This window comes from Asterias rubens, chromosome 2 (assembly GCF_902459465.1).
Source record: "Asterias rubens chromosome 2, eAstRub1.3, whole genome shotgun sequence".
Classification (NCBI taxonomy): Eukaryota; Metazoa; Echinodermata; class Asteroidea; order Forcipulatida; family Asteriidae; genus Asterias; species Asterias rubens.
In genome coordinates, this window is record NC_047063.1 from 1,914,066 (window position 1) to 1,929,905 (window position 15,840).

The 15,840-nt window shown below is 36.6% G+C and overlaps 1 protein-coding gene across 1 annotated transcript; it reads right to left on the reverse strand.

The window, feature by feature from the left end:
• Positions 1-295: 295 nt before the first annotated feature.
• On the reverse strand, positions 296-11,949 carry LOC117307344. Its single transcript, XM_033792067.1, has 3 exons — positions 11,938-11,949; positions 10,318-10,674; positions 296-3,445 (listed from the first exon to the last, which is right to left on the reverse strand). Exons 1-3 carry the CDS (start codon positions 11,947-11,949, stop codon positions 3,101-3,103), a joined length of 714 nt encoding a protein of 237 aa, XP_033647958.1. The 3' UTR covers positions 296-3,100.
• Positions 11,950-15,840: the final 3,891 nt, after the last annotated feature.

Genomic DNA, 15,840 nt, shown 5'->3' on the forward strand with positions numbered 1-15,840 from the left:
AAAGACCAGTTTTCTCACTTGTTGTATCTCAACATATGCATAAAATAACAAACCTGTGAAAATTTGAGCTCAATCGGTCATCGAACTTCCGAGATAATAATGAAAGAAAAAACACCCTTGTCACACGAAGTTGTGTGCGTTTAGATAGTTGATTTTGAGACCTCAAGTTCTAAACTTGAGGTCTCGAAATCAAATTCGTGGAAAATTACTTCTCTCTCAAAAACTATGGCACTTCAGAGGGAGCCATTTCTCACAACGTTTTATACCATCAACCTCTCCCCATTACTGGTCACCAAGAAAGGTTTTATGCTTATAATTATTTTGAGATTACCAATAGTGTCCACTGCCTTTAAATGAACAAAATGTTGATAAACATAAATCAGACTGAAAATATTCTTTAAAAAAGTGTTTTAGTTTTCAAATGTTATCATGTACAAATACATAGTGTTTGTTGAGTTGTTTGTATTTGGATCCATCCTAATACTGTCAGATTGGCATAATTAGGCCACAGAACTGTTGTTAGAAAACTGTTGCTTGTAACTCCAAAACTCTAGTCACACGTATCTCAGTAAATATTACAAATACAAGAAAAATCATGTAAAAAATATAATATAGGTGTATTAAATACTACATAATAATTACATAGACTCAATAAATAACTTTCTAAAATTATTTAACAAATTGAATAAAATTTATCGATTACACACTAAAACAGACAGATTTTTTTTAAAACAACTTCAATGTATAAGTACTACGTAATTCTGATATGGTCCGAGGATAACTTCCTCTGAAGGCCCAAACTTCCAAAATCCAATCCAAAAATCAAAAATCAACAACTAGATCAACAATATGGAAAAGTATTTGAATCTACAGTCAGAGTACCCAAGGACTGAAGACAGATTAATTAAGGTCACAGATGGACAGGGTCCACTGCTAGTTAACCTTGGGTGCCAGACCATCCAGGGGCCTTTAAAGTTGGGCTGGACGGACGGATATTAAGCAAGGGATGGAATGGACAAAACAAGCTTTCCTTTGTGTCTGTGTGGTATTTTTTTATCTGCAGGGATTTTACACAAGTATTTAGTAGTACAAAGCACTTCCAAAATAGTAAACATTTGAGCTAGCTTAAAAGATTTAGGCTTACTAATACACTGCCTGCATATGTGAAAATCAGATTTTGTTCCATGTTGCATCAGTGTTTCTTTCAATACACAAGTATGCAACTGTTCAGCTGATTTCCTCTTTTTCTTTTCAAAACAGTGCCATAGAAATCTTTAAAACACTGTACACAAGTTAAGTGTGATCGATCATTTCCTTTTGTTTTTTTTTGCAATTAGAAAGTTGCATGTCTAAGGCATGAAGAGTTTTCATCGGACAGACCAAGCTGTTTTCTGGCCCTTAGAAAAACCAATAAAACACTCTCTCAGATCTGCTCCTTTTAGATAGATATGCGGATTTGTCCAATTTAGGATATCAATGAATATGAGCCCCCAAGCTCTACAGAGATTTACCATGGAGTTCTCTGTGGATGGACCAATGTGCGCTATGCCCAATTTCATAGAGGTGCTTTTAAGCAAAAAATATTGCATGGCTATTATCTGTTTCATCAGAAATGATTAGGACACCAGTCACAAAATGTACACTTGAAATGGTAGTTTGGCTGGTAAACCTTATCCTGTTAAGCAACATTTGATTGTGCTTAGCTACTTTTTTTCAAAGGCCTTTGCTCTATGGCTGTCCTTTAGTGTCCTTACTCTATGCTCTATGCTCTACAGAGATTCACCAACAAAACAAGGCAAGGCAGTATCCAAGGCAGGGTCTATATAAACCTTGGTTGGAGCTTTAAATTGATGAATGAACGACACAAGTCACACCCCACTGAATTCAGTTAAGAGTGCTGGACAATAACTGCACTACTTAACGGTTATTTTTAAAAACCCTGAAACTCTTTCCATAAAAAAAATCAATTCTATCCCATCATGAAAGGACTTGTTTATTCCCAGAATTATGTATTCAATCACCCATGACCGATTCAGTGCAATGCCCTGGTTAGAGGACCCTGGTTCTTCATGGGTCAGTGAGTCTCCCTTAGTGGTCAGTATTTTCTTCCTCCATGGTTTACCCATCTAGACAACACCCAAACAGACAATAGTATGTCTAGGTATGCAAAGCTTTCCCCAAAAGCCTCTCAAGGAGAACAGTGTGACTTGATGTCAACCATCCAAATATGCCACATCTTATTGTTGAAGGTGCTTTACAAGGATGAATAGATTCTCTCAAATTAAACTACAGAGCATGGATTATGCACATGCCATTTACTAACCAAGGAACCAAACTGGCTGTGAAATAACACGCTTTTCAATCAATTACGACATGCATTTCTGATCATTGTCAGTGAGTTTAAGTGATGTCCACGCATTAAGGAATTGCCTACTGAAAAAAACACCCTCAAGCACAGTGGCAACATGAACATGGTGCTGGGAGGTGTAATGCACTTTTAGCCTTGCTGCATCTAGATGGTAAAATACCATACCAGCCTAATTATGTACAGAGGACATAGGTCTGAACCTCTGACAAAAATAGCATGTTGGAGAAAATTTCACTAGGGACTTGGACAGTCCTTTCACACAAAGTGCAATTTATAAAAAGTTACGACAATGCTAAAATAAAGCAAGAGACCCCAGTTAAATTGCTCTCATGTGAAAAGGGCCTATGAAAAGGGTGAATGAGTAAACATATCATCGTGCATATTCATACCAGGTTGTAGAATAACAAGCAAAGAAATCAAACAATTCATTGGTTTTGTTTATATTGATTTTGATGGATTCAACAGTACACAGTTGGTTCAACCCTTGAGGAAGGCAAATTCTTGGCTTGGGGTTAAAGTGTAAAGGTTTGAGTATAAAAGAGATTCTCTGACCAACTGCCAAGGGAGATGGGGTTACATAGGTGCCCTAATTTCATAATGACTACACAGAAGTCACTGTGTCATTAACTGAAGCCAAATCTAATAATTGATAACCCTGTAAAACAAAAATACCCGTGCCTTATAACCTGCCACTCTGATGGACTTCCTGCCACGATTGCCTTCCTCTACAGATCAGCTCTGAAGGCCGAACGCCGCGATGAAAATATTGATGACCACGATGGTGAACACCAACCCCGTGGTCCAGTTGTTGATGCGGTCCAGACGCCGTTGACGGTAGACATCGCTGAGATTGTCGCGCCCAAGGAAGAGAAGGAAGACACCGGTGATGAGCTGCAGCGTGATGGAGATAACGATGAGGGCGGTGACGAAGCGGAAGAATCGAAACTCTTCGCCCACGCTGACAAGGCTCTTGAGTTGGGAGGCATTGGCCATAAGCAAGGCGACAGCAAGAAATCCCTCACATACAGTCTTCTTTGTTGCATATATGTTGTAGTCTATAGCACGTGGAGCAGGATTCTGGGAAAAATATAAAGAAATAAACCTGATGATATACCTCCCAGGGAATGATTTGGCATCGCAAAATAAATACACTGAACTTTTACTTTGTTGTGCACACTGAATGCTAATAATATTGAGTAGCAAATGGTGATTTTGAGTACCAGCTTTATATACATTTTGTAGAGCATTTTGCTCTGCTGTAAAGGGAAATCTTCGCTGCCTCGTGTAAAAGGTGTTTAGACAGAGGCTTTCCAAAAAGCCTGGGCTTAGGAGTTTGATCAATACATGTTAATGCTAAAAATTAAAGTTTTAGTAATTAAAAATGGTGTCCAGTGCCTTCTCAGGACAAATATTATCAGTTAAGTTTGTTTTCTTATGCCTTTTCGACCGGATCGATCTGTTTATCCAAGTGTTTTATTTCAAGTAACATTTGTGGTTTTTCCAGGCTAAAGTTTCAACCATACTCCTCTCATCACCTTCTGCACAAATTTTCTTTTGAATTTTAATTTCATTGAGGCAGGAGCTTGTGGTTTCTTTTCAAGCCTGTCTTTCCAAACCAGCATGCTCTGAGAATCTTCAGGAATTTGTTTTCTTTCTTAGTCTTTGTTATGGCAGGAACTTGTGGTTCAATTGGCAGGGCCTATAAGTCAGCTCCGACCAGAATACTCCCACAATGATCAGAATTTTGTCTGCCACTAAGTCAGTGGGGGAAGTGATTCTACAAAATGACAGTCCTGACAAAAGGCAATGCCTTGGATTGAATGTTCAACAGGATTTGGTTTATCACAGGGTCTGATTACAATTACGCTACCTTCCTGCTTCCGTATACGGCTATATCTTGGCTTAAAGACTGTTAACTTTTTTTAAAGGGCAGGTAAAAAAACTTTATTGTTTCCTCTGTTGTCATTCCTGTGTGAAGAACTAAGCATTGACAAATTAAATCTAAATGATTCATTTTTAAATCTAGAAATGGATTGGTCCAAGCTGCAGTCCGTTTGATCCCTCCAAGTTGGAGTGTACCAGATTTATGTTTTACTTTAGAGTCCATTCAGGTTGGGCTTTGGGGATCATTTGGGACCTTGTCTTGTTTAGGTTTTTAAATTCTTGTCCTTGCCTCCTGTTTTTATGATGTTTTATGGGTGTTGTTTTTGCAACATTTTTGGATTTGCTTATATTAACTGTTGTGTGATTTTAGTAGCGTTTCAGCGCAATCTCCTTCCCAAGGGTCTGTTTGTGCGCATCTTAAGAGGAAAGTTTGTCTACTTTTGTATAACCTTGACAGCCCCTATCCAACTTGTAAAACAACCATTCTAGCTTGTTCAGTACCAACTTTGATGCACAAAGAGAACATGTGATTAAGTTAACCAAGCAAACGTAGAGGTCAACCCATAACTATTGTACCAGTAACTTGGCAGATATGCCATAAAGAACTAGCGTCAAAGTTAACAATTCAAAGACCTTCCTATTGGCTGGTATACAGGTTGGGGATCAATTATTTATAATAACTTTTTCAAATCAAGTCATGCAGCAAGTTTCAAGCTCTGGTGTTTCTGATCAGCAGAGTGTGGGTTCAAGCGTCGAGACACTTGGCCAAAATTGCTTCGTCCTTTGGCTCAGACGTAAAGCCATTGTGTAATGCACCTAAAGATCCCAGTGACACTTATCACTAAGAGAAGGGTTTCGCCCAGTGTTCTTGGCAGAGGCTGCTAAATGGGTCTCAGAATTCATAATTTCAATATCCTATCTTTCTGAAAAAAGTGTATACTAAGCGCCTTGAGTACCTTATTGGTAGATACCTGCGCTTTATAAGACTTAAATATCTTAATATTATTAACTGTCAACACTACAAGCTATTAACAAGTCTCTATGGCTGTACTTGAGACGGTTCGTGCCAACTTTACTTTTAGTTTCGGCAACTTGCCAGGTGGTATTTAGTGCCTTTTTACTTATTCCCAAGTAGGCAAAGTTCACTATAAAAAAAAAAATGATTCATTCATCTATGGTGTTCGGAGAAGGCCATTTTGGTGATTATTTTTAGAGAGAGGCGGGTCCTTGGTGAAGCCCCTGGAGGTTCCTGACTGAATAATGTGTTTGTACCTCATCAAGAAACTTTACCCTAAAACTTTCTACTTTCATGCCCCCTCGACATTGCCTTGGTACATTTGAAATGATCCAGTAAAAATTTATGATTTCATCATAGGGTGCCCTCCACAAGGAGAACATGCTTTGGTGCCTTTGCCCAGATGCATTATTTGAAATTGCAAAAACCAATCTGCTCATTTTGAAGGATTAACCTTTTTGAAACATTTGATAAAATGTTCACTAAGTAAAAAATATTGCCCTTACAACTAAGCATCCAGCCATTGCTTCGACATTCCACTCGAAGGAAAAATTACATTAACATAAAATCTGGGCGGAACAAATTATTCCGCGAGCCAACTGTCGTATCCATTGCACGTCAGACTAAAAACATGATTAGTAGAGATATATGAATAAATGCATCAATATATTTTTCTGAAGAACGCAGTCTGGCATTTGCAGTGACATCTCTACATCCAATTTATGTTGCCAATAAAAGCAGGATATTAGCAATTCATACAGCAGCAACTGCACATGTGTCAAGGAGTTAGAATGAATGAGATGTATTTGGTATTCGACTGATTATTTTTCTTGGCGTTGGCGATATTAACTCAAGGTTGCTTTCAAGGAGAATATTCTAAGTCGAAATTTCAGACAGAAATCAAGATGTTTGTCAATGTTTTGGAATCAATGAGTATCGAGGGATAGCTGTGATAATTGCCACCAGTATCCACACTTTGTGTGACTCAACATAAACATGACATAACAAACCTGAACAAATTTAAGCTCCTTAACTTGTGAATTTAAAGGGACAATTTCCAATTTGACCATTTTAATATCATGTACCTAAGTTATGTGCAAATCTATGAATATTCTCAACATTTTCAATTTGATCAATGTTGCATACACCCTTTTAAAACTCTCTTTGAATCTGAAAACATCAAATCTACACCTTATGGTAATTGTTTACTTGTTTACTGTAAAACTTTGAAAGAGCACTGTAAACAATTACTACTTAATTCTTGATGAACCAGACATTCTGAGAAAAGCCAAGATCCAACTCTCCATGCATTTTGTCGATTGTGAAACCAGTAACAATAGTTTATGCAAATTGTTTTTGTTATACTCTGAAATTCTAGGCTGGACTTTAATTTTCTTCTCATAAAAATGACCAACAAATCAATGTGCATTATTGTTGCACAAGCTTGTGAAAGTTATCTGACAAAGACAAACAGTCATAGACTAGAACAACTCTACTACAAAAGGCTTTTAGGAGAGACAGTGTTATTAATGGATAGAAAATCATTTTAAAGCAAGTGTTGAATTTGTGTCGCGCCATTTGGAAATAATTCTCAACATGGAGAGGTCAAATCTGGCACCTGCCAATACCACAGTGATTTGCTTAGCATACTATGGGAAGAACAAATAGCGCTAAAGTCTGTGATTATGATGAAACAAAATTCTTGCCGGAAATAAATATTTCATAGGGGAGTAGTAACAAACTTTGAAACGCAGTGAAATTACTTTAATTCCCTCCATATGGCAAATGTTTGAGCTTTGCTCTGGAGCATTTATTTTGAAGAATTTGAAGATATAAAATAACACAAAATGGGTTTATATATAATTTTAGTCATTTTGCGGATTGTTTTAAATAAATGAAATAAAATAAAATAACAGAGCTCTGCACTCTGATCAACAAGTATGGCAATTCACACAATTCACTTTGTTAATAGAAAAACAAACATCAGATTTTAAAAATTAGCTTGCTTCAATCCAGGGAAAACATTGTGAAGGTACTTTCTATTAGAATCCTTTCCTTGTTTAGTGAAATAAAAACCCAAAAGAGTAAAAATTGGGCTCAACATCTTAATTAATACCAAACAGTATTCCAATACCTTTCTTTTTAACCTCATCAGAATTCCCTTAAAAGCTAGTTGCTTTATTTGAAGCCTTTCAACAAAATGCTTGTTTTTATTTATTTATTTGGCCTACTTGCTTTTCAATAACACTGTTTTACTCATTTCAGGTAAAGCCCATGTTTATTTTTTAAAGTAAATTACGACTGACGGCATCTTGATTTAAAAATGTGTTCATGTTTATTAATTTTGTGCATGATATAAAATAAACAATTATTGTTAATAGAACACTGAATCCTTTTCAACCAATATTGCTTATAAATCTCACCTGAATATTATTATTATAATCGTGAATTATCAATTATGACATTGATGAATAACACAACTACCATATAACACCCGGTGTATTTAATTATGATAAACTCCAATAATGCTTTGATTTGTAACTAATAATTCATGCACCATCAATGTATTATTAAGATCAATCACGTTTTATGAATATTAATACAATTTCTAGGCATTATGCTTGATATTATTTAAATAAGCGCTGTGCAAAAATAAAATATGCTGTAATTTAGCTACATGCAGGCAAGAATGCAAAATAAAAATGGATCAATGTAAGATGAGTTAAGTCCATTTACTACCTCCATCAGCATCACTTGTGTAGCCATCTGAAGATACCAGCCTTGAAATCACAGTGTAATCATCAGCTAGCTTAGACTGTTTCAGCTCACTGTGAATACATCGTTCTCATAATAATCATAGTCCTTAAGGAACCCCCAAAATACTGGGAGCTAGTAGAAGCTTGGGATGATCTTTATATGCATATCATTTATGCATCAAGAAGTAAAGTCTTAATTGCAAACCAAAATGTGCTTCCAGTGTGCGCTGTCGAGTGTCAAGCACACGCCGTAGAATTTCCACTGGTTTCGGGACAAAGGTTGAAGGCATATGAATGAGGGTTGGTCCAATATGCTTTGTGTCTTCATTTACTGTTGTTTACTATAGTCCCAGCCCCCCCCGGCTGCAGCTACCATTTACCGCGTGGTGACCCTATGGGATATTGCCGGGTGGGTGTGTCTTAGTGCAGCCCGCTGGTTCGCAAGTGAATAATTTGGATGGCTAATCAGATTATCTGGCATGAAATTGTACATTTTGTATTTGATTTAATGGAGGAGAGTGTGGTGGAAGTATGTCATGCGTATGAATTGGCCTCACGTTGTTATAATTTGGTAAACAATAATAAATTATGTTTATTTTACACACAACAAACATTTATTTTCTTTATTTACACAGTACATTTTGTTTTCTGTGTACTGTAAATGAAATTAATTTACATGTATGATGAAAACAATAATTTCAATTAGTATCAAAACAGATACATAAATATATAAATAGTATTTTATTACAGAAACACAGATTGTTTTTGTCTTGCGGTATGTGACATACAACCCTGCACAGTAAATGGAACGATCCAAATTAAACTCATTACCCATTGGTACTGAGTCCGATGTGAATAATTATGGATTGGTAGACTGGGACCTTTTTTACAAAAGACAAAAAAAAACCTTGGTATTGATTTTGTTGGTTTAAATTTAGATTGGGGCAGAGAGAATGGCTGGCAACACAAATAATGAATCTGAATCAATATACTGTGTAATAAAAAAAAGAAAAAAAAGAAGAGAGAACACAAAATGTAGAAACTTTACAGCGACAGCGGGTGACTTGACCCTGAAGAAGTTTGTGGTCAATTCGTTAAGTACACAGTTATTAGCAAATTGATCCGATCATTCAGTTCTGTTAGGTTTGATTGATTGACTGTTCAACTAGATGGGACCTGGTCATGAGAGCTGGGCCCAATTTGTTAGTACAAAAAACTTGCTAAGCACATAATAGTATTGCTTAGCCGAAACAGTTACCAGCCACAATTACATTAAGGTGACACTTTTATGACTGGTGCCCCACTCAATTTTGGCCAACCAAGGAAATTTGGCAAGCAGTATTTTCTGCTTAACAGCTTTATGAAATTGGACTCAGGTCTCCGCTGTGTTTCCCCTCAATGATGCATTGGATACATTATGCATTCTTACTAATTGCTCTGACTAGAGTGATGTAGCGACATCAATGTTTAATGCTGATGTGATAAATGTTATGCATGCATTTAATGCACATAATGGTGGTGCGTCAATCTTGTTTTTTTTCTCTGTTCAAATCAATGAAATCAAACTGAGGCCAGTGGAGTAATTAGTCTGGCCCCGTTGGACTAATTGGAACCAGTATTCAGTATTTTTATCGTACTCCAGGGAAAATTACAAAATGTCCACTATGCTTTTAAGGGAAGGTTCAAGTTTGCATTTTTAAGAATGAACAATTATTTCTGTCTTAAACCATTAAAATTACAATCCAATAGGCCAACATGTAATAGACATTTGTAACCAGGGTTCTCTCCAGCATTTTTCAAAGCTGTGGGTCATTCTGGACCATAAATTTTCCCATGCCAGGCTGCCAGTGACAATGTACATGATTTCTTGAAAGGCACTGGACATGTTTGGTTACTGTCAAAGACCAGTATTCTCAACTGGTAAATCCAAACATATGCATAAAATAACAAACCTGTGAACATTTGGACTCAATTGGTCATTGAATTTCCAAGAGAAAAGAAAGATACCCTTGTTGCCTTACTTTATGTGCTTTCAGATTCCTAAAAAAAGGCTCCAGGTGAAGTCTCTTATTATTTGAGTAAGAAATTACCTCTTTCTCAAAAACTATGTTACCTATGTAGGAGCCATTTCTCACAAACAATGTTTTCTACTATCAACAGCTCTCATTGCTCGTTACCAAGTAAGTTTTTATGCTAATAATTATTTTGAGTAGTTATCAAAAGTGTCCAGTGCCTTTACAAATAAATTCTAAAATGAAATTATTCACGGGCAAAGTGATGTTTGCGATGCTTACCGATGGGACGGGAGTAGTTGGTACACTTGTGCAGTTTTCCATCTCCTGTTGTACAGGTTCATAGTTTCTGCGCACACTGCCTGGATGAACGATCATCGACATAGATCTTCCGCTGTTGATGAATGATCTTGACTGAGGACAAGGACGACTGGTCGAAGGTAGAGAATCAGTGAACTTTATGTTCGGAGTACCAGATGGATGGTTGGCGCTGATGATGAAAGGATTTTGTTCAGCATCGTTGAGTAGGTTGGCAGTGCTGCTGTTGTTGCCGCTGTCCCTACCACTTCTCAGATCATCGCTGCTTGACAACGTCTGAATCAATTTTGCACTGTCTGATTCAACACTTGTCTGTGGAACCTGTGTAAAAAATATATATAAATAAGATATACTAATAAAAAAAATGTATGAAAAAAAATATGCCATCACTACAAACATGCAATCACAAAAACATGCTCAGCAACGTACACGTGTGCGTAAATAAAGAAAAGATAGAATACAGAAGAATGCAACTTTGATTTGCAACAAAGGTGTTTAAAGTGAAACTCCATACAACTAGATACGTAGACAACTTTCCAAAAGTACAAACGACCCTAAAAACTTCAAAACACTTCTGATAATATTTGAAATGTCAAGTTTATATTTGACACTTCTTTCAATAATGTTTATTATCACACCGAATTTCATTGAAGAAATCTGAAACCACTTAACTCCATTTTAGTAATGAGTGCCCTAATAAAGAATGGTGAGGAAAATGACCAAGCGTGTAGTAATAATATCACAATGACCGTAGAGGAGATGTTTTAAACTGTGGCTCTGCTGTGATCAACTTGAATTGTATCGCCTTGCACAGGCCAGTTTCCAGTTTCCAATAATCCCACTGTAGACATTCAGTAGGTAAATGCAGTCTTGTCAAACGCATCCCACGCATGCTGTTTGTCCTGATGAGCACAGTCTTGTCTCAAGGCTCTGGTTGTTATTCGTCTTGTGGTAACTTATCCTCGAGCCAAAAGTATTGGCAAACAAATGGCATCAATACTAAGCATATCATGTCGATGGTTTGATCCCAACCAAAACACACTCCTATCAGAGTTAAATCCAATTGTAAGGTGGTCGGAAATTTTGTTTAGAATAATTTCTACGACAACAGAGAGTGCAATTAAAGTATCTTTATATCCATTGAATGATAATAGGAGAATAACTCAATAAATTTGTTACTAAAATAACGGAGTGGATTATGGATATTACTGATGAAGCTCAGCATGCTATAGCCGTCTAGTTTTCAAAACAGATACATGACATGGCAACCTCTCTGTAATTTAAGAAACCAACTGTCATTAGGTGTTGAGTTGATATATCTTGTTACTGGAGAGCCAGCAAGGGGATGAAGTATTATTATCCGCATCTCATCAAGATGGAGGCAGTTTTATTTTCTTCGACAAAACAAGCTGCTCTTTCATTTGGATGTAAATTAGGCAAACAGACATTGATGTGGTTTGAAGGATTCTCTTGCTGGCTGATCGCATATATTTAGGATCAAGTGTAAGGAGGTGGGACAAGTGCAGGATGCATGCAGATTGCTGGACGAAAATTAAAACAAGATTGAAAGCACATTGCACTCACTTGGATATTCATTGAGTGAAATAAGGAGAGTAGCTGAATCACAAACCATGTAGCTTTTTATTAGAGAAGAGTTTTTAAATCTAAAACTCCAATGGGTTCAGATCATTATTAATAAAATCATAATTTAAAATTAGGTTGCTGGTAACAATGCAAACGCACCATTAGACAGTGTCATCTCTATGTTTCACACAGTTTTTAATACAATTTGTTTGAAATATTTGAGAGTACATTTTAGTTTGTTTTGTGTATACAAAAATACTGTTAGTGTTTACTTATCTATGTTCTTTATACTCAATATCAAATTTCAATTCATTGCATTTACTCAGTATCCAGCTGCTCTATTAATTATCAGCAGCCATCAAACAATTTTTTTTATTCATAAGTGAGGGTTATCACCCCAACCCCCCCCCCCCTTCAAAAAAAGAATTTGCGGTACAAATTATAAATACGCACTCTCACGATATCATTAGCATCCATTGAGTCAATTTGAGCACTAAGACAAGAGTACAAACAATAAGTTGAGAGTGCTCTTAGCTAGTCAAACTTGCTTCTCATGTGTTTGTCTGACCGGCTAGTATCAATTCTGTGGAAATTTTGACTCAATTAGTCATCAAAGTTGCAAGAGAATAATGAAAGAAAAAACACCCATAAATGCTTTCAGATGCGTCAGCTGAAGTCTTTAATATTTGAGTGAGAAACTACCTCTTTCTCAAAGCTGCACACTCAGAGGGAGCCGTTTCTCACAATATTTTATACTATCAACAGCTCTCCTTTGCACATTACTAAGTAAGTTTTATGCTAAAAATTGTTATGAGTAATTACCAATAGTGTCCAGTGCCTTAAAGTCACACAGGCTTGTCAAAATTTATATGTGGGGAAGTCAAATGTATGGCTGACTATTCCTACATTATTTGAAAGCTTATGTTAATTTTTATCACAGGCCATACAATGTTTGTCCCCTGGCTCGCTGATGAACTGAGCGAGGTCACTGAAGGTGGTCAAAATACAAATTGATGATTGAAGCAAACTGTATGCAGACTGCAACCTGATAAGAATGCATTGTTCAAACAACTGCATGAATGATGATTCCAGCTGCCAATCCAAATTGAGGAGTTTTGATGTACATATTACATAGAGGTCAAGGAAACAGCTCAGACTTGACACAGCATTTTTTTTCAGTATTAGTCTGCTATGGCAAAATGTTTACAGTAAGGAAGGGATATTGGTCAAAAATGGACGAGGCGATCATTTAAATTAAAAGCAGGTAAACCTCCATGCTCAATGCTAGCAAAACTGTATTGGCAAGGGCAGGAAACCCAGCCACTGCCTGGTTCACTGCCTGGTTAGTCTGTTCTCTACCTCCATCCTTAGATTGAAAGGGGGAGGGGGTTGCGGTACTGCTCTAACTCAATGGCTGTTAGACTACTGTCATCTTCAGGGTTAAAGACTCTTGAGTAAAAGTAAACAACAACGCCAAAACAATCTTTGAGTCTGCAGTTAACTACATGGCATGGTGAGCAATGACAAGAACCCTGTGTGGTACAGCCAAAAACTCCATCTATTTTGAAAAAAAATCCATAGATTGTTCTTTCAAATAGATGAACCATTTTTTATTAACATTCTCACCAATTGATAATGTACTGAAAAGAATATAACCATGCAAATAGAATGGGATCCCTAAACTATTCTGGTTTGTATTTTATGTTGCACAAGTGTTCCAGCCGGTGCTCTCAACCAAAAGGAATGAAGAAGCTCGCGACGCGTGTCACGCCCATTTATTTTTGCAATAGCCTTCAGTACTTCTTTCTCTATCAACTAAATTTTGCTTTTGTATTTACTTCACATCTCTATTAACTTTTGCTTCTCTTGTGTTTTCATCTCTAAGCGCTAGGGACTTCTCTGTGATTGTGATATATGCGCTCTTCAAAAATGGTTCATTATTATTATTATTATGTTTGAAGACTTTTTACGGGTGTTATATCATCAGTTCAAACACCCCCACGTGATGCCCTCTCGACCAATCAGAATGGATAAACTGTCTTAGGTATTTATGAATGGCCATCCAAACTTACTGTATCCAAGTTCTAGTCAGGAGAGTAAATGTTCAAAACTTTTAAAGACCAATGATGTGATTAAATTTAGTATCTAATGTTTGCAGCCAAAGTCTTATTTCTCGCTCAATAATAAGAGTAGAGCAGAGTTAGTTGACCTTTACAACAATGAATGTAACCCACGCTTAAGTAATATCATTGTGCATGTTATCTTTTAATGATTGAGCTCATTTTGGTTTGCAATTGACATTTATTAAAAAGATAAACAAAGTTTCGTGGACAGTTTTCTCTTTTCATGTATATTTCAGACAGAAATATTTTAAACATTCACACAGTTCTTACAAACTGTGCTGGCACCATGTTTACAAAATGTAAACGTTTTTAAAAAACCCATTGAAAGATGACCCACGGTTTAACTTTGGATAGAATAAAACTCCATTGATTCTCTTGACTGAAAGACATGATGACCAAGAACTGCCCGATTATTGAAGTTGCGATAATTGTAACCCTTCAGTCTGCATCCGTCAAGATACGATTATAGAGTAGAGGGTTACGGTTACCTAGTTGCGATAACGTAACCCTCCTCCCAGCATCGCAACTAACATGACTAACGGTTACCGTCTAGACAAAATAAGACTGCATTCTTGAGTTTCAACAAAACATGCTAAAAAAAAATAATGTTAATAAACCAGGCTGTTTATGCTTCTATAAATTAATTCCTGTTGCTTTGTTTGAAATCTAATAGTTATTATAATATTTTATTTATACTTTATTGTGCAGTTCAGCAACCAGGCAAAGGCAAAAGGCATGGTCGTGCCAGTCAGACTATTTCTACCTCCATCATCCATGGTCCGACCCTCCATTGTCGGGGGGGGGGGTCAGTTTTTATACTCTCAATGCCCAATGCCTTTTTAGCAATCAATAATGCTAAATATTAAATAAATATGGGGACAATATCTAGTTTATTAGTAATTTTGGTAGTCAAATTGTGGCATGACACATTTAGAAACGACATGCAAAAGAGCCAAGTCCAACCATGGAGCATGGACTCTGATTTAAATACAACTGTTTACTAATTCACCTTTTTGTCAATAAAATTAACCAATCAATTAACACAAGCGCCCTCAAGTTTCGGCGGATGAACAACATTGTAAAGGGCTCAATTGACTTTGACAAGTTTATTTACATAGCAGATTCGGACGCGCGACGCGAGATGCACGACATCGTAAAAAATGTCAGTTCTGACATCGACACATCTGTAAATGCAAAGGGAAAAAATAAAACTTCCATTCGAAGTGATCCATAAAATTTACATTGAAGCACATTTAAACCACATATAATTACCCAATATTATTCGCAGTGATTCCTTCTTTTTCGTAGCTCTGAACGACGTGTGCAGAGAATTGCAGTAAATTTTGTATAAATTGCCATACAAAATACATTAGTCTCACAGGGACCAGTCAAATGTATATTTTTTATAATGCTCCTGCTGGGTACCAGTTGGATAGATGGGGGGTGAGCACATCACAGACGCGCGCAGACGATAAAAACGCAGTAAATTATATTTTGCGGTGACCTGAGTGAAAAATAGATCCAAAAGCGTTTTGTGTAAATAATAAAAGGTATTTATTCTGCGTTTCAAGATACATTTGTTGAACAAATATTAATTTTCTAAAAGAATATGCAAACCTTAGCAAACATTTCACTCTCTGAACTGATATTTACACACACAAAGTGTCTGTTCTAAAAAACAATATCCCTCCGCTAATATCAAAAGCAGTCAGAAAAAACGCGAGCGAGATTGTATGTGTGTATTTTTTACAACACCGATATCGGTTGGAAACATGGAGTA

Excerpts from the sequence above, each read along its gene's own strand:
- LOC117307344 (XM_033792067.1), bottom strand. Across the intron at positions 3,446-10,317 it reads CAACTACTCCCGTCCCATCG|AATCCTGCTCCACGTGCTAT; the intron begins GTAAGCATCGCA and ends TATTTTTCCCAG.